At 41.3% G+C, this 27,766-nt stretch overlaps 1 protein-coding gene across 2 annotated transcripts in view; it reads right to left on the bottom strand.

Annotated features, from left to right (window-relative positions):
- LOC104934125 (prickle-like protein 1) overlaps positions 1 to 25,016 on the bottom strand; it is a 30,310-nt gene extending 5,294 nt beyond the window's left edge. The window contains exons 1-4 of one of the 2 annotated variants that reach the window (XM_010749721.3): positions 24,775 to 25,016; positions 4,660 to 4,857; positions 3,755 to 3,868; positions 1,857 to 1,994 (exon numbers count right to left, since the gene is read on the bottom strand). In XM_010749721.3, the coding sequence (XP_010748023.3) occupies positions 1,857 to 1,994; positions 3,755 to 3,868; positions 4,660 to 4,845 (438 nt within the window). In that variant the 5' untranslated portion in view covers positions 4,846 to 4,857; positions 24,775 to 25,016. Of the gene's footprint in view, positions 1 to 1,856; positions 1,995 to 3,754; positions 3,869 to 4,659; positions 4,858 to 8,911; positions 9,353 to 24,774 lie in introns of those variants that run through there. The other variant, XM_027272403.1, reaches the window with a different exon arrangement.
- Positions 25,017 to 27,766: the final 2,750 nt, after the last annotated feature.

Raw genomic sequence — 27,766 nt, 5'->3', positions numbered from 1 at the left:
ATCTGCCTAAATCAGAATGAATTAATAATTATGCAAACAATTATTTTTCTTATATAATTTTGTTTCATTGACATTACTTAGTAGAAATCTGTTTTCACTTTGACATTAAGTTTTTTTCCAATACATTTTTGTGTGTGGAAGAAAGCCAAATTTTATTAATGATTGATTTATGAAAGCAATAAAAGGGTAAAACATCCAAGGGGGTGAATACTTATGATGGGCACTGTAACAATTTAAAAGTGAATGGGTTTGTTTTTTTTCACTTAATTTATCCCCATGGGGAAATTATTTTTCTTTTTTTCAATTGGAGGCTATTTCACTTTGGTATAAAAGTCATCAATTATTCGCTGAGTGTTGCTGAGGAACTGAACGGCTTTTTTTGTTTTTTTTTGTCCTGAATACACTGGCCTTGGTCATGAGTCGAAAGATCGTATGACTCCACAGAGATCATCAGAGCGTGTTTTGAACATGCAATCAAGTCTTTATATAACCCAGCAGAGCTATGAGACCCATAAGCAGCTATGAGATAGCATGCCCAGCTGTTAACCATTATTACCAGGGTGGATAGACAGGGGCCTTGGATACAGGGGGTGCTGTAAGTCGCTGGGAGTGCGGCACCATGAAACTGGAGTCTGACAAAGTGTGTGTGAATGATCTATCTTTTTGAGCATGTGCAGTAATTGTACGAACGCTTGCATGAGTGTGCACATGTGTGTAGGTGTACCTGTATGGATGAGTGAGCGGGTGGTTATTGCTTAACAGTGTGTGTGTGTGTGTGTGTTTCCTGAGCATGTGTGAATACACACAAATGTCCAACAAGGATTTGTGTGTCTGTTCATGTTCCTGTGTGTGATTTCAGCTTGTGCATGTGTATGCGACCTTGCATCCATGTGGTAGCATCTGTGTTTGAGTGGTGACAGACTTCATCTGCCTGTCCAGGGGAATTAACAAGCCTGGCGTGCTCTTCCTGAAGGCCTGGCAGAGGATGTGGTTTACTCACTGGTCAGGGCTCAATTTGCCGGAAGCCACATAACACTAATATTTATGTTTGTTGCACTGAAAGGGAATTTTTCAAAAAAATGATCAAGGGCATCTTGAATGAATCTCTGTTATGTTTAGAACCGCCATCACCAAGTAGGAAACAGTTCATGTTTTAGGATTGTTTGCAGTGTTTGTTCATAGCTCGCTATGACTCCAACCAGAATGTCAAAATGGAGTCTAGATGTCTCTCTTTTCCCAAAAGTCAAGGCTCCCTTAGAATGCTGATAGAAAAATAACTTATCTCTAAAAACATTTTCACACAAAGAATAAAGTCTACTTTCTTTAGACAACATATGCTTACATAACATTGTGAACAGATGCAGAAATGTGCCTACTCCTTTACAGAAAAACTCCTAAAATCAGCTGCATGTACTGGGTGCATGTAATTATACAAGAAAATGTGGAATTATGTGCAACATATTGTGTCTTGTTTTGGAGAGAAAAAAAGTTGGATTTTTAAGGCCCCGTGCAAGAATTACTTGTTAGACTGCACAAAATGTACAGGTTGTCATGCTGAGATATAGATGGGGTGGCAGGAAATTTGCTGAATTCCTCATGAGGAACTGGCTTCTCCGCTCGGCTTGAGCACGAGCCCTTCCAATTTCCCTGCTTCCTCTCTCGCCCTAATGAGGAAGTTTATGCCCATGATTAAAACCATCGCATTAGCCAATCAGGACTGTGCCGCAGGCTCCTTTTTTTTGTGTTCGGATGGCATGGTGGGTGTTAGTTGCTCGTGACGTAAATAACTTCAAACCCACGAGCTGATTTCCTCGTGAAGTGATCTACGTGTATGCTCATGCTCGTGTGCCACCTACATTTTCACAGCGGGTGTGTTGCAGAGCTCGCGGCAGGATCTTGGGTGTTCCTCTCCCTAGTGCCTCCCTCTTCCTCTGGGCACTAAACATGTGGAGCTCCCTCTTTTCCTCCTCAGTGAGAGAATGGCAGTAACGCACCTGGTAAAGACAGAAGAGAGGGAGTGAGTGGAGTTGACGAACCAGAAGGACAAGAGAGGTCGATTTATGACAAAGACGAAGGCCAGTTAAAATCAGAAAGCAAAATGGCACTTATTAACACACATCAATTACTGCTGATGGCTCATCATTCATCCCGCACGATCCATATATGGCTGCAAAAGGGTTTAATTAAGGCTAATTCCTCTGAAGGCTGTGTTGAAAGTGTGGCGTGAGCAACACGAAAACCCTTCCTCTGTGTTTAGAGATGGTGATGAAGGCCCAGATAAAAGACCAAGACTATCCTAACAACCAGATCGGTTGTTCTCTAAACAACAGTAAACAATGCCGGCGTGTGAGCGCACACACACACACACACACACACACACACACACACACAGACAGTGCTTATCCCTCCGAACCACAGTTACGCAAGGAATCCTCTGGCAGTTTGCTCCCTCAACCACCAGGTCTGCCGACAAACATCATAAAACCGCTCAGTCAAACACTGTGCGGCTGTGTGTTCCTATTGTGTATCTTCCATGTGTGTGTATACAGAGACCACCCCTGTCAGACAGTAGCCCCCCCACCACCCCCCGATACACACACAGACACACACACACACACCATGTCCCTCCCCTCTGGTGATAACCCCTCTGCCATATCTCCTAATGTAAACTCTATTAACACAGATGTGAAAGGAGTGCTGGTTTACACACCATAAAGCTGTTATACAGAAGAGGCTGGCATGTGCTTTACTGTCACAGGACGGTTGAGGGAATGTGGCCATTGTTTTTAGGTTTTTACTAGACAAGGCTTTACTCAGCTGCTGGCTTTAGTTTAGTTGGGGCTGGACATTCTTATTACCAATATGATAGCAGGATGTTAACCTCACTTTGGGGACGTGTTTTACATCTAATAAAAAAGCCAAACTTCTTGAATGTAAACAGCCATAAATAACTTGCTAACTAACACTAAAAGACAACATTTTCTGAAGTGTGGTCGACTGCAAAGACTGCAAACAAAAATAAAATATCTTGAAATGTAAAATTCTTTGCATGTGAAATGCAGGGAGTTTGAAGTGTGTTGAACTGTACGAGCCAAAAGCAGCTGAAATCAGTTACGTGTTAATTAAAGTTTTTGAAAATCATCTTTCAGTATATAGACTAAAAACTGACTAAACTGTCACTGATTTTATTTTCACTTCATCTCACGCAGCTTAACTTGCCACCAACATTTCAAGTGAATTCATTTAAACTGGATCTCTACTCCTTTCAGTCCTTTCATTTTTTCAACTTCAGTCACAGGCCTGGGTTTAGTTGACTTCTAGTTCATGAAATGAAGGGGATGACTTAAGAGTCTTTTGAGAGAATCTGGCAGGAGAAATACCAGCTTCATGAATTTAACACTGGCCTCTTAGGAGGCTCTTTTGTAAGTTTGTTTGATGTGTGAGCTTTATTCATGTGGGAAGACGTGTTTACCGTTGCCTAGTTTCATCGAGTTTTTAATGTTTCTGCTTAGCTCTAGTATTGATTTGTTTTTCACTTTGCTGTTAGATGATATTTTCATGGTTATGTGATATTGTAGTGAGCAATACTGTTTATGTAAGTTAAAGCTTATTCAATGTATTTTTAACATCATGTAAGAATTCACATTTTTACGCGTTTGGTTAAAATCCAGCAACCCCTGCATCATTCTTTGCCACAGACTGTCCCTTATTCCAGTCTAGCACACATCCTGTCAGTGTCTCTCATCATCTCTACCTCGTTGTCATGCGGTGGCAGCTGGTAGAGGAGCTGTCGGATCCTGTGCTTCTCCCCGGGGCTGTTGACGTACGGCACCTTTTCCTCTGGTAGACAGGAGAAATACATTTGGACCTGCGGATGAAGACAAATCAATGAACTTTAGAAGACAGAAAGAAATGACATCTGGCCTGTCCGTTGGTAGGAAAAAAGATGGACAACTAGACTCTTATAATCTATTCTAAAACTTAGACCACATAAACAAGTGAGACATGTTGCAGCCAGGAGGGCATCGGTTTATGCTTTTCTTGTCTTTGAATTTAGATCAGTCAAAGGAGAAAAGCGGTTGTGTGTCAGCAGAGAATGTGCTGCTTTGTGTGTCCTTATTTTGTAACACTGTGGGGCAAACATGTCCATCTTAATCCAGTCAAAGGCGCCTGACTGTGAAATCTCTCCACATATGAGAGACAGCCCAGCACAGGACTGAAAACGTTAATGTTTCAAACATTAAAAAACCCAAATTTTGTTTGTGCATTTCTAACATGGAAATATTCAAACAGTTTTTGAACATGTTTATCCTACATGCACACTAATGAATGTGTTAAAAAAAAAATCCATAGCCAGATGTTGGGCATTGACATGTGGCAGTACTAATCCACAAGTATGGCATAGAGAACAGAATGTCTGCACACATAACCTTATTTGAACTATACCCACATGCTGTTAGCATCCTGGTTTATACTCTCATCATCTCATCTAAAGGAAAATTCCAAATCTGACACTATAATGGGCAATAAGTATGTTTTTAATCTTAGTCCACAAATAAATTTATGATAGGATTTACATTTTTTTGCAGGCCACATCCGTATACTTGACATTTTTTGACAATTTTGGAGAGAAACGTGTAAACAGTTCGAGGTACCAACCTGCTCAGGCCTGACTCCCGGTGGCACCCACGCATACTCCTCCAGTGCACACCCAGAGTCATCATCTGAGGTGGAGCTCCTCTGGAAGCCAACGGATATCTTCCCCATTTTTCCTCCAACACGTGGCTCCATCTCCAGGCCTCGAGGAGAGGGACGCTCCCCTCTTTCACTACGCTCCAGGTTCATCACACACGGGCGCTGTAGATAAAAAAAAATGGGAGGATTTTAGGGAATCACATTTACAGAACCTACCTTTTTTAAATTATCTTTCATTCCCTCTTTGTTTACCCAAAGCTTTGGCTTTTACGTCTTCACTTCTTGTCACTGATTGGCTGGGATAATGCTGATCTAGGCTTTTTTTGCATTTACTATAAATTCCTCTGCATTTTGTATATGCCTACAATTAGTTTTAATCTCTATGTTTCTCAACAAGATAATTGTTTTTTTTTCCCAGAAGTGGTTTAAGAGTTTAACATAATAGCTCGAACAAATACCAAGAATGTTCTTTCTCTTTCCTGTGTTTTAAAGAACAAAGTTTCTCCTTAACATATCAAACTATTTCCATCCTTTCACAATTCTACCTCATGAGTCACACAAGAATAACTAATATGTTATTTTCCATCCCATTAGTGTAGTATGTCATACTTCCTCTGTTTATCCATTACAGAATTATACTTGATAAAGTGCCCAAAACACAACTTGACCACCTTAAAAGGGAACTTCAGACAAACTTAGGATGATATATTATGGAAAATCACACAGCAGGCTTTTTCCAGTATTTCATTCAACAACATTAAGATAAAACCGTAGCATCGTTAGGTACAGAAGGTTTAAATGCCTGCATTTCCATTTCGATCTTATCTGTATACAAATTCACTTGCGCTGTCTTCCAAATTTTAAGAACTTGTTAGGACCTTTTACTGCCCCAGCTAACAAATGTGCACATGCACATTTAGACGGTTCTTTTAAGCCAGGATAGTAATGCTCTGACGTAACATGATGCAACAGAAATTTCCAGCTGTTAACCACCAAACATCTGTTGCTCTTATCCACTGCGTTACAAAGTACTGAGGGTTGTGAAACACGTGTCGGCATGGCCTACTACGCAGTGATTTACAGTGCGGGAAATCATGATTGCACAAATGAATAACTATGATCAAGACATTAAATAAAGAGGCAAAAAAGTCAAATCTTCGATCAAGACATTAAATAAAGAGGCAAAAAAGTCAAATCTTCAGTACTCTCTGCATACGTCCACTCAAACATTGCAGCATGAATCCACCTTCAGCTGCACTTCAAACAGCAAAGCTCTCTACAAGCTGATAACAGTTACGTGAATAGGGATTAATCAGTCTCGTCGTTGTGTGCCCCCACCCCCTTCTGCAGTAGCCCCTCTTATCTCTGCGCCCATGTTCCTAAGAGCCCTCGAAGCCTGAAAACCCGCACTTTGGTCTCAAGGTGTTGAAAAGGCCACTTGTGATGTGCTCTGCTCTATCTCTTTGACATGCAAATCTCGACCAGAATAGAACTTGTTTGGGTGAAAACAGTCGGAAACTTCGCACAGTCCCTCAAAAATTCATGTAGGTTTGATCTTTTACACAAAAGCAGCACAATGAGGGACATTAGAGTCTCGGTGGCTTTTACTGACTAAACGTCATGCCTGTTAACTCTGACCTTAGAGTTATTTTGACCAATTCTTCTCCCTGGTAATAATCGGCTACTTAGGGACTGCATGTATTTGTTTTTCTATTTTAAAAAAATTTTTTTTACATTGCTCAGGTCAACCCTAATTTCAAGCTCAGTATGTTAATGGAGCAATAACTTTCACAGAGCCTATATCACACATTTTAAGTAGCACTTAGCTAGAATTATGGTAAACATAACAAATGGTGCGCCCTGATTACGATCATTCCAGCTTCTCTACTTTAGAACCAAGCGCTACTGTATTAACAGTTTTTACAACTTTCAATGAATAAGCAATGGGATGCAGCAACCTTTATGTAACTGTTTGATAAAATTTTATAGCATGAAAGGGGTGAAATAAAACATAAATATAGCGAGAATAAAATCAGACTACTCATACTTTAGCAAAAATAAACAAATACATAAAACTTTCCCTTTTCTGACCCTTTGTGTCGGGCCCTGCTGATACTTTTTCTACCGCCCCTTATCAGATAACAAACCTTTAAATGGAAAATGGAAAACTTTGTGTTTATTTAAGTTTATCACAGCACTTAAACACGTCTTTACATCCTAAATTGTGCTCACAATTGCTTTTTTACTTCTCAAAACTTTGCGATAATTCATTGATCCCTTCAAGACTGTTTTTCTTGCTCGTGACCCCTCCAGTGGTCACTCCAAATGCTGTTCTTGTGCAGCTCCGGCCTCGTAGAAATGTCAACTCTGTCTTCTCAGTTCACCCTAGAGGTTTCCTACAACACCATGTAGTCAAACCCCAATAACAAGACTGGGGAAATATTAGCATTGCCCCAATTAGCATACAGTTGAATGAAGCCCAGGGCCTCAAAACACAGAATTCACAGATTAGAAATGCTGTTAAAAGTCAAACCAAAGCTCTTATCATGGGACAAAAGGGTATTTGACTGTTGCTTTGTTCTTCAGTGACTAATCTATCAGGTTTTATGGTTGTATAGATAATGTTATCACCCAGAAGCTTTTCTTTACTGGTTCTGTTTTATCTCGTGGAGCCTAGTTAAGACCAGTTGGTGCAATTAGATGAAGTCAATTTTCTTAAGCCACCATATCAATGGCACTATTGTTGTTTGTAAGATTTTTATGCAGCTTGGGAGTTTAAAAATAAGAATTAAAGCTTCTGTTTATTTGGTGACAACATGAGTGTGGGTGTGGTTAACAACTAAATTTAGACATGACATGAACTCATGTGGGCTCCAACAATCTAAACACCTAATGCACATGAGTATTTTCATAATCAGTTAATATGGCAGTTATCTTCTCAATGAACTGGAATATGTCACAAGCTCAGATCATTTACTTCACGTTTGTGCTCAAGATATTGAGTTTTCTGTCATATGACAAAATAAAGCAGCAAATCCTCCCCTTTGAGAAGATAAAACCAGAGAATGTTTGGCAATTGTGACTAAAATGATGAATTTATTGTCAAAACAGTCCAACAGCTAATCAATTAATCGACATATTTCATCTCTAGTTTGGTATCCTTTCATTCGCCACACTTTCTGGTACTGCCCTTCAGCTCTCCTGCCTCTCATCCCTTAAGTTACAGGGCGCAGATTCCTGAGCCACCATACACAGCAACTCACATATCACCGTGTCACCGGTTGGCAATAACACAATGGCCGTCTTTGTCAAAAACAAAAACAAAATGTCCAACCGTTCCTTCTTTAAATCCCGGGCCGCGGCGGAGATGTGACAGGAGGTTAAAGAGGTTAAAAAGGGAAAATGTTTTGAAGAAGGCATTAAAGAGTCACGACACTAGGTCTGTGTAAACATGGGCCAGATGTAGCTGGCTTAAATGACACTTTAAAAGGGGGCTCTCCTTCACCCAGGAATTAGTTAGTCAAACACGTACTAGTTTCAAATGAACACAACACCGGGCGAACTAAAGGAATACGTCCTAATTCCAGAGAACAGATTGTGTAAAGTGTATCATATCCTCTTTGAGCGGAGATAATTATTAAAATATCAAACTGGTGAATTAGTCACAGCTTTAGTTACATGCAGTTAATTCAAAGGATAGATTTGGAGAAACTGAACACCAAAGCGTGGAAAAAAAAAAGATTCTTTTTCATGAGATTTGCTTTAGGAAAATCATTAAATTGTGGAGTTCAAAGGCCGAGGTCATTGCTCTTTGACTAGTGAGGAGTGTTATTTTAAGACCAAATGGGTGTCAGGGGGTGCACAGGAGACTTAACACAGCTGGAGTAAGACCACCTATACACTCACACACAAGATGCAAGACCTACACACTATAACACAAACAGGATCACCTCTCAGACACACACAGCACTTTAATATTGAGCCCGGGCTTAGCTGTTCATTCTCCTCAGCTCTTTTTCAACACTTCAGGCGTTGCTTTAAACCAAGGGAATCTACCACAATCCATTGCATGCCTCCTCATCAACAGATCTAAGCAACGGTAGAACTTAGGTGCGAGTATTTTCCACAGCAGAGTTGCAAAAAAGTGTTCTTCATTCAAGAAAATACTTCTATATTTGCAAGCTTCAGGAAATGTACTCATCTACTTTCCTCTTACCTCCAGGAAAAGCATCTCTCTTTCCACCTTCACATAAAGCTCTCATTCACTTCCACAATCCCCTGGTCAGACAGCGCTCAAGGTCTGGCTACATGTCTGCAGCATCAAGCTCAACGGATCCACGCTCTAATCAGATCCAGATCTCACTCAGTCAGGAAGTATTCCCCTAATGTCTCAGCCGTTTGAAAGCCACAGCATCAGCTGTGAGGGGGGGGAAATCTGAAAAGACGCACTCACTCCGCAGCAGGGGAGCAACTCATTCGGCAGTCCGCAATTTTCGAGGTCCAAAGAGCAAAGAGGAGGGCAGTGAGGTGACGTCTCTATCTGGAGTGTCTCTGATCCCTGTGAGTGTGTGTGGGAGTGAGTGGATGTGTGTGCTCATGGGACAGCCAAGCCTTGTCGGCCCCTCCCTCATTCCTTCCCTCCAGAGCAAATCGCCTGCCACTGCACTTCAATCACGCGCGGGCACACACACACACACACACACACACACACACACACACACACACACACACACACACACACACACCACCTATCCCTACACCCCTTCCTCCCCCAGAGTGACACCAAGCCTTCCACCCCCCCTCCCAATTCGGCTGCAGGATTCCTGAAAGCCAGATGACATTTCCACTCTTCTCTCACACTCTTTCTCTTTGTCTTTTTTCTGTCTGTGTGACCTATTCTTTTTTTAATTTTTGTTCTGCAAGCCAGACAGATGTTTACTGCCTTTAGAAGAAAGTAGTCAAGGGTAAACAATCCCAAAGTCAATTTCAAACTCAGAAAAAAAATGGTTTGCTTTCTTTTTTTCAGGCAGGCATAAAAGTTTGAAAGAGCACATCCTCCAAACGCAATTGATTTCACTATGAAACATTTGTAGTTATACGCATCACAATCACCAACTTCCCTCCAAGACAAAAATTTCTATTTATAATGCGAGTGACTGCGACCTCCCACTCTCTGTCATTAAATGGTTCCTGGGGACATCCAGTCTGATGCACCTCATGTCATTTGCTCTAATAATGTCACATTAATTTCTACTTAACTGCTGATTACATCACGTGGTGGTTAATGCAAGTGCTCTTGGCCCAGCTGCTCCATTATCCCCAACAACAAAATTGATCTTTTGTGCACAAATCTGAGCTGAATTAGATCGGGGTTTGATCATAAATGCTATTTGATGAAAATGAAGCCCTGTTTTTAGAAAATGGCTAATCACACAAAACTAAGGCAAATCAGACATTTGTTAACTTTAACTTGTAATAAGTTTTTCTTTTTATTTTGACCACCTGGAGGCAGCAGAAACAAACTGTATTATCACTAACTATGTACATCCTGCAGATACAGAGCAGCATTAGATTGGAGTCATGTTTGTGCCTCCCCTGATGAACGTTTTTCATCTCCACCAATTCCTGTGAAGGATATTTGGGTCTTCAGCCGCTCGATGCTCCACGATGTTCACAAGCTAATCCCTAGACTTTGTCTTTCGGTTGTTTCATGCCGGGCAGATAGTGTACAGTAGGTTTTTTAGAGCTTTTCCCACTGACAACTGCCAAAAATTGCCATGAGTGAGAACCAAAACAATAGATGCAGGACAGAAAACCAAAACAATGAGCTGAAAGACACTATAAAGCTCCATAAAGCTGAGGCGGGAGATAATTCTATGTTGATTCATAACGGCAAGCGACCATTTTTCCAGACAAGTAGCCCTGTGTTCCATTGTAAATGTGAAAATATTGATTATTCTCCAACATATTACGACCTTGACAAACCGTTCACTCTAATTAAGAGGTACTGTATAATTTAAAAGCAGCAAATTACTTGTTTTGCAAAATGAAACTGCTTCCGTCTCCTTGAAGTTTTTCCGGTTAAATATTGACTGTGCTTCCTCCCAAGTCAGCCTCATCCATTTCAGGAAATTCTCACGCAGGGGATCTGTCTGTTCATCCTGTCACTGATACCGCCACCCCCTTCCTATTTTGGAGATGTGAATGAACGAGAGGAGAGGGGTCCCCTGTCCCCATCTCTCACTACTTCAGCACAGCATCACAATGACGTTATTGTCAAAGAGCACTTCACTTCAGGAAACTCCTGACAATCTGGCAGAACTAGAAGTGAAGTGTTTTTGTTCCAAAGTGAGTTATCCGCTATGAAAAAGGTAATGCAGACATTCATTTTAAAAGTGTGAATAGTCGCACTTGCTGTTCAGAAAAAAAAAATGCAAAAACGAGGGCAGAAAAACTAAAAACAGGACACACACACACACACAAAAAAACATCACTTGATATTCCTGGGGAAGTTTGATGTAATTTATTTGAACAAGCCCTGCACCATCCGTCATTGTGAACGGCTGAAAAGCAGCAACAGCTTCATTTAAAGAGTCTAAAATGACAAATGAGTTTACTCAATTGTCCAGCAGACAAAGACGCCCTCTCCCCTGACAACCCCACAAACTGACTTGCAGAGAGGGCAACAGAGCTGTTTGTCACATGCCAAAATACCTGTTACAAATGAGAAATGACTCTGTTAGCTAACTAGCTCGATAGAACGAGTGATTCTCTGTGTGCATAGAGATTGGGATTGTCTATGTGCTTTGCCAACAGCTCCTTTCCTGGCATGCCAACACATATTTGAAATTGAGTGAGAGGGGAGAGAGGAGCTTGGCAGTCCAATCTAAGGGTAAACCTTTCAGAAAAGCTCTCAAGTTTTCCAGGGGTCTTGGCGCCACTTCGCAAAAGCCACTTTGTGTTTAACCCTCCGAAAGATGTGCATTGAGTTTCCTGAGATATTTATCTGGATATGCATTGCGAAAGCTCTGGACATCGTACTTGAGGCAAAGGGGTAAAGAGGAAAAAACTCTTCTTTTTTTTTGTGATAGAACTTAATTCAGATGACGAAAAGAGACAATGAGTGCGTGAGGAATGCTCTGGTGTGAATAGAGGACAGGTCAGAGGATGAGTGGCTTTATTCCCAACAATGGGCAGATATTAGCCCTTCAGACCAGCCCTGGGCTTGTGGCCAGAGATGCAAGATTCTTTAGAAAACACAAGAGGACAGTTGACCTTGCCGTCTCAGCTGCTTCCTATCTGAAGAGAGAAGACGTGACGTTGCAGAAAGTATCTGAATATTGAGCGTTATTGTCAGTTAGTTTATCTTTTACATCCAAGGAAAATCATAGAAAGAGGAATTTGACTTATTATCTTACAAATTTGTAGAATTTCAACTTAACTTCAGACCTCTTTAGGGGTCTTTTGGCGGTTTTAATGGGTCTTAGCCATTATAATGCAAAGACATCATGTATCAGCTCTCTGCAAAGCCATTGGACATGTGCTGAATGGATGACACCCTGGTCTCATTCATATGTCCGAGGCTGATGAGCAGGAACTAACTAATGGAGGGTTTATGCAGTGGCCTTTGACCCAGCGCTTACAAATACAAACATATAATTCACAAATAGCACATATGCACAGTTTCACCAATAGCTAGACCTGCTTTAAATTTGTCCTGTTTTCATGTTGGAAAATGGCAAGTAGGCTACTCAATGTTATTCAAAGTTATATCACTTCCCTTCACATTTAACAAGCAGCTACATAAGACCGATCCATCCACAACTGTTCTAGAGCAGGGAAACACACTGGCTTTAAAATTAATCTGATTTCACTGAGGAACCCTGGCTGATATCCAGTATTATTTAAAAGAACATTATTGGCTCAAAATATCAGTCTAACCTTAAGCCAAGTAAAGTCAGAAGTAATTTGGACAGAAACCTTTTGATCAAGTCTCAAAGGACTTTCTGAGCAGAGTTTTGTTTCCTTGGCAAAAGCTTTATACCGGAGTTCAGACAAGATCTAGTGGCCTTTTCTACACTTGAAATCCAAGACCAAGTCTGGACTACACACTGACTGCACGCACACACTCTTACACATACCAGGCACACTTACTCACTCCTTCTGGCTGCACATTTCATTTATCTATTGGAACAGAACTCAACTGGCAATTTGACCTTTTCTTAACCTTTATTGTGCTGAGCAGACGTGCTCTTTTCTGCAGCACTGTGCTTCATTTTCATTTATAACAGCCATTCACACCTGGACTCCACAATCAGTACTGTGTTTCATCCCCAGGAGGCGAGAAGGGTTTGAACCGATCCCTTCGAATGCAAATATCAGGGGAGACGTCCCTCTGGTTGTTTAAAACAGAAATAAACAAGGAGAGTGACATGTCCCAACTCGTTGCAGGATGGTTCATCAAAAACTTAACCAGAGCATGCAGGCCATTCCTGATGTTTAAGTAGCATAACGTATAAATACATGATGCAATATACAAGATAGCTCTCCTGCGCTGGATTAAAACCAACATAAGAATTGAACGAAAAAACTGTCCTGCACATTTTCAACACAGCTTAGTTCAAGCCATGTTCATATAATGCTATTAAATGTATAGGTGTAGGAAAGACAGATGTCAACATCAACAGTCATGCTTCCTGTCTCACCGCCTTGAAAAGGCTGTGATTGGTTTGAAACGTAGTTGGTACGAAAAGTCATCCCACCAAGTCTAACAACAAAAAATCCCAATGAACTGTGCAAGTTATGGCTATATTGGTTAGGTACAAGAACAATCTTGAAAAAGTTCCTAACACAACAAGTAACACTGTTGAACCAAAGCTGAGACACAAACCCAGACACATAAATCCCCATGGGGGCATTTCAGACTCTGAATGTGAAACTTGTTTTTCTAATGAAGTCACTAAGGACATGACTGCAAGTATATTTTTTCCTTCAGTCTGTGGCAGTATGGCTCTGTGTCATATGTTCTAATTTCTTGGTAATATATCTACACGCCTGCAAGACAAATCCCCTTGACAAGTAGCTTTACAGATAAAGACATATCTGTATCGTGACTGTATCTATTTCTGATTTTAATCAGCAATGTCCCACTTCCATAAGCCATATGCACAACGGCTGACAAACCAGCTCACACACATATCTACTTCACAAAAAGACCTTAGATCCACGTCTCAATTCACATCCATTATGATTCCCCATTCAGCCTTATTCACGCCGACAGACGCCTCTCAGCAGCCTTTCACACCAGGAAATAGATCTTTAGTCCTCGCTAACAAGGCCCACCAGCTCGACTTGCCACTGCATATCAGGTCCTTTTTGGAAGTGCTGCTCAGTGGTCTCACCAGTTCTGTGTTAATATTCCCTGACACTCCCAGGCCGAGTGTGATTTAAGTTTCTGGTCATAAAACCCTCTGCTGAGATTTGTTAACCACTCCGGGGTGTTACCTACACACCTCTGGGACAATAGGAGTGGCAATAAAAGTGTGGTAAAATGCAGGAAATTGTCAAGTACCTGTGATTGAAGCTAAGGTAGGGATTGGGTTAGGAAGCTCCAGTTAAGATTTTGCTTGTACATACCATTTACAAGGCAGTCAATTTTTTTATACTGATCTCTTTTGCAGGGCTGCAATGTTGGTTGGAGTGTGACCACTACACTAAAATATCTCAACAGCTATTGACATTTATGGTGCCCAGAGGATGAACCTCAATGACTTTGATGATCCTCTGACTTTCCTGCATTGTTATACAAGATTTGTGAATTGAAACACATTTTCAGTTTTCCAACTTCAACCGAGCCGCCTTCTTCTACAAGCGTGCTCCTTGACTAGACAGGAAACCGAAGATCTTGCGTCTGCAGACAGTGTTTGTGATTTCTCACTCAATCAATAAAGCTATCTGCTTCAGGGTTGGAAACCAGACCAGACTTCAGTCATCAGTGTACATCCAACGGATTAAATGTTCTATTCATTCTATTCCAAAATAGTAGGTATGTCATTTAAGATAAACCATTGCAACAAAAACTAATCGCTTCTTCAATGCAGCTACTGTTCAGCCTTGTGTCAATCTTGATTGTGCTTTTTGTTCTGTCTATGTCTCTGCATATGTAGCCAATTATTATGATGTTAAAGTGGATTTTCTGTAAATCTCTTCACTGCTCATGGGCTGATTAAGGTATGTCGAGGAATTATGCCATTTCAGGGCTAAATGGGGTTGTCAAAAACAGTACGAAAGCTTTTCCAGTACATGTCTAGAGGTAACTTATTCATTATTATTATTTTTCTTATGATTTGGCAGGTTCTATCTCTTTAACTGCTTAATACATGTCATTACCTGAATTAGACTGCATGCAAGTCTGGCTTGGCAAGACATTTTAGCCTCAAGGGACCATCTAAAGTATCCTCTTGGATACAAACTGTTTCATCAGACAACTGTATAATTGTATAACCTCTGTGGAAAACTGATAACAGATGATGAAATATAGAACTCAGCATTTCAAAATAATGGTAATCAAGGTCTTGGATACAAAAGACATACATATACTTATTCCACCGTAGTCTATCACTACAATTACACTGTATCCATACTGTACTGCGTTAATTGTTAACAAAAAGACACACTCCAAAAGCTGTAATTTAGGAATGAATCACTAATTATTATCCTCTTGTAAAACAAGTTTTGTTGGAAGCAATGGAGCCTGTACTGCTTCTATGGTGCAGTCATTTTTTTTTTAAATAACACCACATACAAGTGATATTTCAGGTCACTCCGGGGAGTAGGATACTGTGTGCACAGTGTTCTTCCTACTTATATTTTTGTCCAGGACATTCAAGCATTTGGGATGAGCACACACATATTTCACCTGCCAAAATTAACCAAATCTTTTATTTTTTGTCTTGTCATATTTTGCAACACGGGTGAGCCTATGATGACTGACTATGAATGATGACTGGAGCTAAAATAGGACATCTACATTAAACAGAATCAGTATTAACTGACCACAGTGTGACACATCCTTCATAGTTGCAATAATCTTCATGGGAAAAAGGGAGTGGTTTCACACACTTTTACAAGAAGTTCAGTGAAGAAGTGAGAACCAGCATCACCAAACTGTAGTACCCATTAGAAAACAATAGAGCTGCTTATCATTATAGGTGTGTGTGTGTGTGTGTGTGTGTGTCAGAAAGAGTTCAGTGTGTTGTGTGCATCCCATCCAACAATAATGTGATATTGTTAAGTGATGCATTCCTTCTTTAACAAAAGCCAGAAGTCGCCGTAATCACCGCTGTAAAAGGCTGCTGCGATCATACAGCCTCACATACAAAGTGATGATGATCCTATACAGAAGATATTTGTAACTGCAACAGAGGTGAGCGATGTGCTGATGTCAGGGGGGGAAAAAAACAATCGAGAACCAGATTGTCTTGTTCCTGTTGATGGGAAAATGGTAAGCGTCACTGCAGTTTTGCTTCACTTAACTGGTACTTGCACAATGTACCGTGTTAATGTGGGGGCCAACAAACTGTAATATTATAAATAAAAATGAAATATTTCAGCTGTTCCTAAAGTTAGAAAAATAAACTTTGGGCTACAGATGTAACGTTGACAGACAACAATAAAGATAAGAAACCAGATTCTCTTGTTCTTGTTAACAGGAAATTAAAAGTGAAACACTGCAGCTGCACTCGTCTGACATAAACTTGCTTTTTTAATTTTTTAATTGTATATTTATTGGCCTCAACAGTACTTTGAACTCGAAGTGATGCAGCCATGTGATTGCCCTTACGTGCAGTCTTTACCACCAATCTACGTATCCATCTAACTGATTTACGGCGTGTCACTTGTTTTAGCCAACACAAACAGATAAGTCAATGTTGTAATGAGTTGTGCCACTCAAACCACAGGAAGGCATCGCTTATGAAAAACAACTCCATAAAAAACAACACAAAAGAGAGGAGAGCAAATGTGAAAACAGCTTCATCTGATGACATATCATGCAAGATTAGCAGCAGCGTTGCATCACATTTTAGTATGGGAAAGCTGTATGCAGTTATGTGTGTGTGTCAGTGTCAGTGTGTGAATCCCCCATGAATTTTGAATAAGAAATAAATGTAGGCCAGGGATTGGGGTTGTATACACAGAGGCTTAATGACAGGACCCTGGAGGGATGGCACATCAGTCAAGTGGAACGGACAAAGACACACTTATACACACACGCACATACACTCTGACTGTGTATTACACAACCAGCACCCTTACATTCACATAATTTAGCATTGGAAACGCAACAAGAGCTGGGAACAGCAGGTCTGACCAAGCTTGCAGCCTTAGGCACTTTGTCACACTCGAAGGCTGCAGTTTGGCCTACATGGGCCTGGCACAGTTCTCAAGGCAGCATAGTGCCGGAGAAGGGCGTGTGTGTGAAACCATATAGCCTGTAGTTCCAATGGCAGATCCCTGAGGTGCTTTTTGTCTAGCTTTGTATGGGTTACTGAGCCAGCGATTTGAGAGCGAAAGACAGCTGTTTTGTTATCTGTCTCTTTTCAAAATCTGAGTGATATCAGCTTAGGTCAGCACGGCAACGGTAACATTTTGGTGGCGGGTTTGGATGCCACGAGGGCGACAGATATCGAGGCTATATGTTATATGAAGGTCGCTTTGAGCTCCGTGCTTAAATAAACTCACTATCACAGAGAAAGTGGCGTGACTGGCCGTTTTGCGGGGTGTTTGTCTCCCCTCCTCTCCCAGGGACTGTGGTTGAATTTGGCCAGGCAGCCGCTGTTGGCATTCCACACTGACCCTCGAGTAGCAGGCCTGAGGTTCATGGGTAAACAGACAAACCGTTTGGTGGGCTCGCTGTGTAATTTTGGAGCCTGTCTTACCCTCTCGCCGTCTCCCTCTCCCCCGCCCTGCATGTCTTTCCTCTTGGCCAGCCATATCCTCAGTTGGCCTCTCTGTTAATTCAGACCTACCTGACAGTTCTGACTAAAACCTTCTGGGTTTACTATCTGTCCTACTCGGCGACAGGCTCAGCTCTCTGAACACACACTGAAGACTAATCTGCAACAGATGGGAGACGGACCGAAGAGGAAGTAGCATAAAAGGATATACAGCATATTTGTACCCCTCTGAACCAAACGATAGGGTTTCAACGAAGCCGGAGGAAGGTTGTAATGATGTGGACAGCGGCGGCTCCCAGGGGCTTAACTGGACATATGACTTGGAGATATAAGCTGTCCATCCACAACCAGATGTCTGAAAGACCCTGAGGGGGATTCTTGAGGGCTTTCTGTGAAGGGAACATGCACACAAGCTCATTCACACACTCTTAAAAGATATGTGTAAAGCACTGAATAAATAAAAACACATGGAAACAAGCATATGTGCAGGGATACATACATTGTGTACACACATAAACAAGCCCGCACATGTTGGATTTCACGTGTGGCTGGTTAGAGATAATGAGCGCCTTAACCCCCCCGCTTACTGTCTGGTTTTTGAGGTCATTAGTGTAAACACAAAAGACATTTATTTACTACCCCATTAATGCAAGTGGCAATTTAAGCTCCCTTTCTCAGGAGTAAAAAAAAAAAAAGGAGCGGATGGATCTCACAGTGCTAAAACCCAGACAACTGTCAAATCACTGTTTGTATTGGTTTTGCAACGAGCACTCGGAAAGCCCCGAGCTTTCATCAGCTAACCACCACAAGTGAATATCTGTTACATTCTCTCACTCTGATGAAATTGTCTTAGCTGGAAGACGCACCGTCTCTTGCCACAGAGCACGACGGCAGTTAATGAGAGGTCAGGTTATATAAGAAGACAGTTTATCTCTTTATAAGAAAGTGGAGGCTTCCCTTTGAGGAGTACATACCATCCAGAAATGCATGCCGTGGTTTGTGCACGAACGAATGTAATTTAAAGCTGCGATAACAGATTTTTTTTTTTTTTTTTTGGGCTTCTTAGGGGCAGTGGAGAGAAGCAGTTAGGACAACAGGGACAGATTATCACCTTTTAAAGTGATATGTCGAACATGTCATACAGTTGGGTATTTACACATCCAGTCGCTAAGGAGTAAAATTTGCATCCAAAAAACCAAAACAAGGAGCTGAAAAACACTAAAAGAGAGAGCAGATTGGAACTACAGAGTCAAGTGACAATTGTCTCCCTGTGGGTTCGTCACTAAGATTGACTACGTGAACATTACAACAACATCATCATTGTGATGTATTATTTTAATGTGGATTTCACACTAAAAGTTTGACTCCCGTGAGGACTTAAGAAAACGCAAATGTGCAGCTTTTGGCAAATTTGATGAAAATCAAGTAATTTTCTCCACCCTCATTTACAAAGTATTTATTTCAACAGGCCACTTCCTGACTCCGAGGGGCATCAGATTGAATGTATTCCTCTGGGTGGCGTGAGGCAGCATGGAGATACTGGGACAGATAGGGCATGTCTCCAGAGACTTCTGCAGAGACAGGAGACCACCCAACATCTGAGGGTTTACATGAATGTCAAGTTAATGTTTCCTCATAGGCATGTCTTCACCAAATTGTACAAGTTCTCGAAAAAAGCTTTAAAATTCTTCTCTACTTCATCTGCTTCTGTTTATTGAATCAGATCGAATATGATTAGCTCATGGAACAAAACAGATTCATGAGAACATCTCGTGTCATCCGAGGCTGTGTTCATTTTGCAAGAGAGGTGAAGTGGAAGTCAGAAACGCAGGGAGAAGAAGAGGGAGCAAGGAGCAGAATGACTCTGATTAGGCCTGAATTAAGACATTCAGCTCAGGAGTTCGTTTTAGCCTCAGGAACGCACAGATCAACACATGAGACCACATGAGACCAATTTGACTTGTCATGTTTTCCTGCACACACCCAAACACTGATCCCAAGTATTACCTTGTATATTATGTAGTTTTTGACCTAGTTCTGTCATTTAAGTCTGACTATTTTTAGCTAAATAATTGCTTGCTGCATCAATTATCCATAGTATACTTACATACTGTGTTCATGCCAAAAAAGTCGGTGTCAATTGCATTTCAGGACTTTTTTTTTTTTTTGCATGATGCAAAAACTTGCAAGTTTTAACTGTCCTGATGGAACAAAACTATGTTTTGATCACACCCACTGTTGCAATGTAAACCGTGTATCTCCAAAAAATGTCAGCATTTCACTAACAGCGGGATTGTTTTTGGTTCTGCGGCGATGCATATTTGACATTATCCAATGGATTCGCAAAAGGGTGGTCCTTCATCTGAACTAAAACATGAAACCGCCAGACATCAAACTATGAAACATGATCACCAAAATTGAAATTAGGAGGTTTTTAGCAGTGATGTAGGGCCCAACAAACCAGAATCTGTTATGGAGACCTTTTATGTTTTTCCCAATCAAAAACAAGACTGAAAGCTATCATTTGCGTTCTGCCTCAGGGTGGTCATTTGACTGGGAATAATTACGTGGTTTGTTGCGCAGCAATCTTGTCTTCCTATATGCGACTGTTCTTGTATCTATACTGTTTAACTTTACTTGAGCTTTAAAGCCTTTTAATTATTATCATCTAATAATCATCACCTTTAATGTCTCCATAACCACTGCGACTGGCGACTGGCAGTGTCTGGGCAGGTGTGTGTGTGTGTGTGAGTGTGTGTGTGTGTGAGTGTCTTTAATCATCATCAAATAGAGCTGTGTGTATAGGTAATTAAGGTGGTGCCAAATCGACTCTCACTTGGAGGCACGAGTCAGAAACTCTCAACAACACCTCAGCTTTGCCTCGCTTAGCAAGTGCTGCGGGCAACTTTATTTCAGCTCGGCTGCAAGTTTTAACACAGAATTGAGTGCAACTCCCTCTCAGAGTCCATTACTCAGTGTCTGATATTCTTCTAAGCCCTGGATTACTTTTCCTCCCCACAAGCTGACCATAATACCAGGCTTGTGGAGCCAATGCGGCCTGCAGGGTTTGGTCTGTAACCACTCAATGAGCACAAGGATCACGATTAGTGTTAGTAGATCAAGGCTTGCTGTACCCAGCCCCAACACACACTTTTGTACACCGCACCCTTCACCTCCTCAGCCTGTCCATGGTTTATGGCTACTGTAAGCCAATGTACATACATAATATTAGCCCTCCTTTCACCATTTATGGTGCAATATTTCCTTCTAACCTGAATAGACATGTAGTGAAATAGGCGTTGGACTGCAACTAATGATTATTTTCCTTTTAAATCTGATCTTTTGATTAATCGTTTAGTCTATAAAAGCTGAGAAACCTTGCCCAGAACCCTAGCTGACATCTTAAATCAGCTTGTTTTGTCTGCAACAGAAGAAAATCCCCAAATTTGGATATACAATGATACATAAAACAGTGAAATGCAGATGATGTGTCACATTTGAAAAGCTGTGACCAGGCAAAGTTTGGCATTTCTTCTTTGTCAAGACTGGTCCCAGTACTTTTTGCATATAATCCACTGCACCAGTGATGATGCTGACGATAACTAGTATAAGTGTGTGGTCTGAATATTACTTTGAGACTCATTTTATTTCTGTTCTTCCAAGAAATCAGTCTGTTTTTTATTGTCCAGTGTTCTGTTTCTCCTCTTCGGTGATTGGCCCCTCACTGTTTGGCCCTTCACACACAACTACAGGGGATAGCTGCTTGGCAAGTGTGTGTGCGCACGAGTGTGTGAGGGTGTGTTTTCTGAGGTTTGGAATGATTTACACAACCCCACACTCGATTAATTCCAGTATGACAGCACAAACTTGCCTGTGTGCACACATGTTGGTCTGAGGTATTAGGCTGACAGAAGCGCACAGACAGAACAGTGTTGACTTGCTAATAGATGGAGGTCTCTCTCTCTTTTTTAGAGGCGCATACACACATACAAACACACACACACATATCACATTCATGTTTGTATTTCTTATTGGTACCATTTATTTAATCTAACGCCAATCTGTGCTCCAAGTCAAACACCAGGACAGAAGAAAGCTGCGAATGTTGCCTGACCCCTGTGAACCAGAGTCAGCCAGCAGCTAGCCATCTAAAATGTATACACTATTAGTTAGTGTTTATAATATTATTCACTGTAAATGTGAGAAACAGCTCTAAAACATTATGTATTCATGGCACAGGGGACCAGAAATTAAGGATTTAAGTTACCTATCCATTCAAAAGATTTAGATTTAGTGTCTGTGTTGTTTTAAATGGCAACAATCAATGGATAAAATTGATTCTGCTTCAGACATAAAAGGTAAAACACGGCACATCTTGAGCTCTTTTTACTGTGGCGATCAGATGAGGTGTTTTAAACCGAGGAGCCAATGGCTCTAAATCCAGAACACCCTTGGTCACTGTGCAAAAAGGTTTTCCAGGAGAGTGTCCAACAATTTCAAAACAATCTCCAGGCTGGATTTCCTCTCTGGCACTCGAACCCCGCTGGAGAATGAGAATCTGGGTTGCATATGAGCATGGACTGTAGGATGAAGACTCTCTAATCGAGGGACACTGCTATGAAAAATGATTGTGTCGATTTAGAATCCGTCCATAAACAAAAAGTCAGCAGGGGCCTCAAAAAAAAAAAAAATCAATCCAATAAAAAAGTCAAGGACATAAATAATCTGTCCACTTCTCCTGCCAAAACTATGCTCATAATGTGTATGACGTTACGTGTCCAGTCATTCTCTATCTTTGGTAGAAACCGTAAAGGTCATCTCCTCAAGAACTGCTTCCCCTGTGATTCACATCCCTCCTCCTCTGCTAGAACGTCTTCCTCCCCTTCTCCTCCGTTAGACAAGTTTAAACACAATCAACCTTTTCACCCTCACTCTCTCTTTTTTTTTATTTGTTAAACCGGCAATAACCTTTGAACAAACTTCACCTTTAAGGGGCACAAACACCTAATTGATGCTAACTTAGCACGAAAACTGGAACCTGGGGTAAAAGACTAGCCTGGCCCTGTCCTAAGGTATTAAAATCTACCTTCCAGCACCTCTGAAGCTCACTTACTATGAAATTATATCTCATTCATTAAATTCGCACAGAAAGCAAAGTGTAAAAATGAAAATTGGTGGTTTTATGGTTGACTGCGTGTGTCCGGATTCAGGTTATATTTTGGTTGGGGACAGTGACCTCCAGGAATTTCTGCTATCAACAAGACTCCATACTTGCATAAATTAAATGAACACAATATAATATTATAACTTTGCAACCATTGAATAGAGCCAAGCTAGCACTATGACTTTCCCTGTTTCACATATTTAAACTAAGCCAACCAGCTACTGGCTCTAGTAAAATATTTAGTGTGCAGATATGCGAGTATTTCCTAAAATGTTAAACTTTTTCAAACTAATTCTACCTCTGCATCCAAGTTTTTGTGGATGGTAGAATTAATTATATAACATGTAGAGACAAAGATCTTGTTCAGCATCCATTAAAGGCATAAAATCAATGTTATGTCCCATAGCAGGCAGTAGCCGAGCCAAGCATACCAATCATTTGAGCTACTGCCTGACTTGATTCTCTCCCATGTGGTTCAAATGGCTGACCAATTAACAGCAGCTTAACTCCTGCTTCCAAACACCTCTCTCTCTCTCTCTCTCTCTCTCTCTCTCTCTCTCTCTCTCTCTCTCTCTCTCTCTCAATATCACACACACACAAGCATACTAAGTAATAGACATGCAGATCCATGAGCACTGGCGCCCAGTACCACACACAGACAAGGACACACACACACACACACAGATACATACTCATTAACAAAGGCTTAGCATTGCAGAGTGTATACCCCCAGCAAAGTGTAGCATATAGTCTGGCTGACTGGCCTCCCACAGAGGGGAATACACCTCAGTCACCCGATCCTAGGCTGCTCTCATCCTGGATCAGCTAACTACACACAGCAGTTTGTCATTCAAACACAGTGACCAAGGCTGCACGGCGTGGAAACTCTACAACACTGCCAGTGACCAGTGTACTTTTTATTTTATTTTTATTTTTTACTTTTTTAGATTTATTTCATTTATCTTTTTTTATTTTAAACTTCTCTCTCTCTATCTCTCTTTTTTTCTCTCTCCCTCTCTCTCTCTCTCTCTCTCTCTCTCTCTCTCTCTCTCTCTCTGCAGCATCTTCACAAATCTCTTCCGCCACTAGGTGCCACCACTGGCTTCAATACAGATAACACAGCACTGAAAAAGTCCATCTACAGACGTCACTATAGGACACAGTTTCAGTGTTCAAAAATGTTCTTTATGCTCTGCTTTAAATGCATGATCATGCAATTCAAAAAAACAAATAGCATAACAAAGAATAAACAAGAAAAAGCGGATACCTGCTTTTACATGGAGAAAATCACATGAGCTTGAGATAATTAGATTGCAGTGAAAGAGGCTTGTTTAAAAAGTAGATTTAAGTCTGAGGTATGATTGAACATGAGAAGATGCCTTCCTTGGTCAATTGTTCTGCGTGGCTGAAATGATGTGGCTTCACTTTGTAATGTTTCTGTGGATCTGGGCTGCGGTCTGTCAACACTAATGTGTTTCTGAAGGGATCAAGGGCTGCATGAAAAGACTCGTACGTAGAGAGAAAACTAGAGAGAGAGAGAGAGAGAGAGAGAGACCACCTGAGTGACAAGCAACAGCTGAGTTCACACATCTGGAAACCAAAATGCAACCCCGCTATTAAGTGCGTCTTTACGCACACGCACTTTCCAGGTTAAAAAAAAAAACCCAGTTTCACTTTTTTCCCTCCTCCTTCAGGAGAAATATCTCACAGAGCCTCAACTAACTATTTTGCTTTTCGCTTTGGTGTGCCTGGCCATGAAGTCATGGAGAAGCAAATCAATTCCATCTCTCAACCTTGTTGACGCATGTTGATTTTCAAGAAGATGGAAGAGAAAAAAGAAACAGCATCTCGAGAAATGACTCTAGTGAAACCCCCCACACTATTAAAAAACAACGCAGCAATATTTATAAATGAACACTATTATTGGGATAGTTATGATCCAAAAAACTTGACGCTCACCTCTCAAGCTGCAACTTGGTCCGCGGTCGAGATCTTGAAATATTCCGTTTATCAGAATAAAATCACGACTCTGGAGGCATCCGGACTGACTGCATCCAAACAAACAAACACACAGCTCAGAGTCGCCGTATCACGTCCCGAATCAGCTCGATGGATGTTATATTTCAGTGCATGATCATGGATAAGGACAGAGAGATGCGGACGTTCACCAGGGTTGAGCGCTGCGCAGCTCTGGCACCAAGTTAAAGCGTCGAGAAATGACATTAGCGCTCCTCTGCGCCTATTGGCTTATACGCGGAGGCCCCCTCCCTCCTCCTCCTCCACACACACACACACACACACACACACACACACACGCCTCCCTCTCCTACAGGCAGACAGCATACTGTATACATCCATGACTTTTTGGATATATCATGGAAACATAATCAAGTCCACATGGTCTACTTTTCAAGCGCATGAGAGTTCCCATTAGAATCTATGTGTTAAAAATACCATAAAGTATGATGAGGTCATTGTAAACTCATTAGTGTAGGGAAACTGTAAATGTCCATGGGAATACAGTGGCAATTATGTAATAAAATGGGTTCTTCATAAATTATACAATTTAAACACACAGTCCTAGATTGACTCTTACATCAGATTTAGGTCATGAAGGTGAACACACCAGTTTCCCTTCTGTGTCAGGGAAACTGGTATGTTCCCTGGCATACTGTATGCTCACATGCATGCCCCACAAAGTAGCCTCCTGAAACTCAAAACTGACACTTCGTCATGATGTTATGCGTGGAGGTGTTATGTACTGTACAGAAGCTCACACCAAGCCCTGCCTGATATATGATACCACGTATGTCCAGGATTTCAATAATCCAAAGCGGCTTCATTTACTTGCAGACTCAATGGCTCACTAATCAATAAAGAAGTGAGCGAGTGTCAGCTGTTTACAAGGTGTTTGGAACAGGATGCTACACCATGCAGTGCTCAGTATACAGTAGGGAGTGGTTGCATTGATTAAACAGATTAAAGGTTAAAGCCAGTGAGTGTATAGTCAGAATAAACGTGTTTTGAGTTTGTCAGACCAAAGAATAAAGTATTATTAACCAACCAGCCAACTAACAGTGAAACAGTCTCAGCGAGATGAGTTGATCTCTATCTCTCTGTTAGGGGTGCAGGGGTAAGCTCAGGGTGGCCTCAGCGTGTCATCGAGCCACCCTTTAGGACCGCCCCAAAAATCCTGGACTGAAAACTGGTGAAAAACTAAATAATAATAATACTGTAATACATTTTATTTAAAAGCGCGTTTCAGGGTACTCAAAGACACTTTACAGAGGGTTAGAACATTAAATCATCAAAACAATATAAGAGAGTGCACTAAAAACACATTAGACGTTAAACATTAATTTTAAAAAGGTGTGTTTTTGTTAGAGATTTGAAGGTGGGCAGGTCAGTACAGTCACGGATGTGTTTGGGGAGAGAGTTCCAGAGGGAGGTGGCAGCTGCAGAGAAGGCTCTGTTGCCCCAGGTTCGGTGCTTGGTCCTAGATGGAGGAGTCAGGAGGTTTGCATCAGATGAACGGAGGCTGCGGGATGGATTGTGGCGATGGAGCAAGTCAGTGAGGTAGGAAGGGGCCTGGTTATGGAGGCCTTTGTGCGAGAGGAGGAGGATTTTGAACTGAATACGCTGTGGAACTGGGAGCCAGCTGAGTTTCTGGAGGACTGGAGTGATGTGATCACGGGTGCGGGTGTGGGTAGAGGTAGAGGATGCTGTTGCAGTAGTCAATTCTGGAAGTGATGAAGGCGTAAATGAGGGTTTCAGCAGCGGGGAAGGACAGTGATGGGCGAAGTCGGGCTATGTTCTTAAGATGGAAGAAGGCAGTTCTGGTGATTTGGTTAATGTGATGTTCAAAGGAGAGGTTATTGTCAAAGATGACTCCGAGGTTGCGACTGTGGGGGGATGGAGACAGGGTGGAGTTGTCGATGTTGAGGCGGAAGCAGTGTGCGGTTTTGGTGAGGGATTTGGGGCCGATGATGATCATGTCTGATTTGTCACAGTTTAGTTTGGGAAAGTTGGTCTGCATCTAGGATTTGATGTCGGCGAGGCAGTTGGAGAGAGTGGAGTGAGTGGCGTCGCTGGGGGTGATGGAGTTGATGGAGATATAAAAACTGTTTTAACCTCTAACTCCACATTTCAGTAATATAATCGTTCAAAGTCTTTTCACATGTTCTCAGCAACTATTCTCCAACATATTTAATGTGTTTTGAAAGAAATCTCAGAATTGCAAGCTGGTGATTTAAAACTGATTCCAGAACAATATGACAAAGTCCATTTTGCTCTTGGTTTTCGATGTTAATGAAGCAGGAAAGATTTGTGTCTTTTAGGTTTAAAAACAATGGTTGCTCCCACAAATCTGATCTTGCATCATGAGAATGTTATTTCAATGAAACAACACTCACTTTGGCTTGTTTGGATTCTGATTTTCACAGTATTTAAAAATGAGATTGTATTTCAGTGTGCAGGGGGCATGACAGGGAGATGTTGAGATCAACAATTAATTCACCAGAACATGTTAAAGTATTGAATAACTAATGTAGAACTCAATGTCTAGAGCATGAAAACACCAAAGATACAGGCCCGTGACCTGTTAAGAGGCCTGTGTCATAGTTTAATGGAAAAATAATGAACAAAACTTTACTTATGATACTATGTTAAGTCATGGTTGTCAGGAAGGTAACTCACACAAAGTGATCGAGTTTCAAAAGGCAGCAGATCCTGATTTGTGCAGTGAAGAATTTGGATTGAAGTTGAGTGAAGAGAGAGTTTGAATGTCCATGAACCTGGCAGTGGGAAATACAGCACAGGTCAAACAGTATGGCTTATTGTCCCTGCCAGCCAGTCAGTCAGCCCACACAGCGAGGAACCCATGGATGCCCTCATTCACCCTGCTGGCTACTGCTCTGACAGCCTCTGACAGCTTGATTTACAACTTAAGTTT

This window comes from Larimichthys crocea, chromosome XX (genome assembly GCF_000972845.2).
Source record: "Larimichthys crocea isolate SSNF chromosome XX, L_crocea_2.0, whole genome shotgun sequence".
Lineage (NCBI taxonomy): Eukaryota > Metazoa > Chordata > Actinopteri > Sciaenidae > Larimichthys > Larimichthys crocea.
This window is presented reverse-complemented; position numbering and strand designations above follow the sequence as displayed.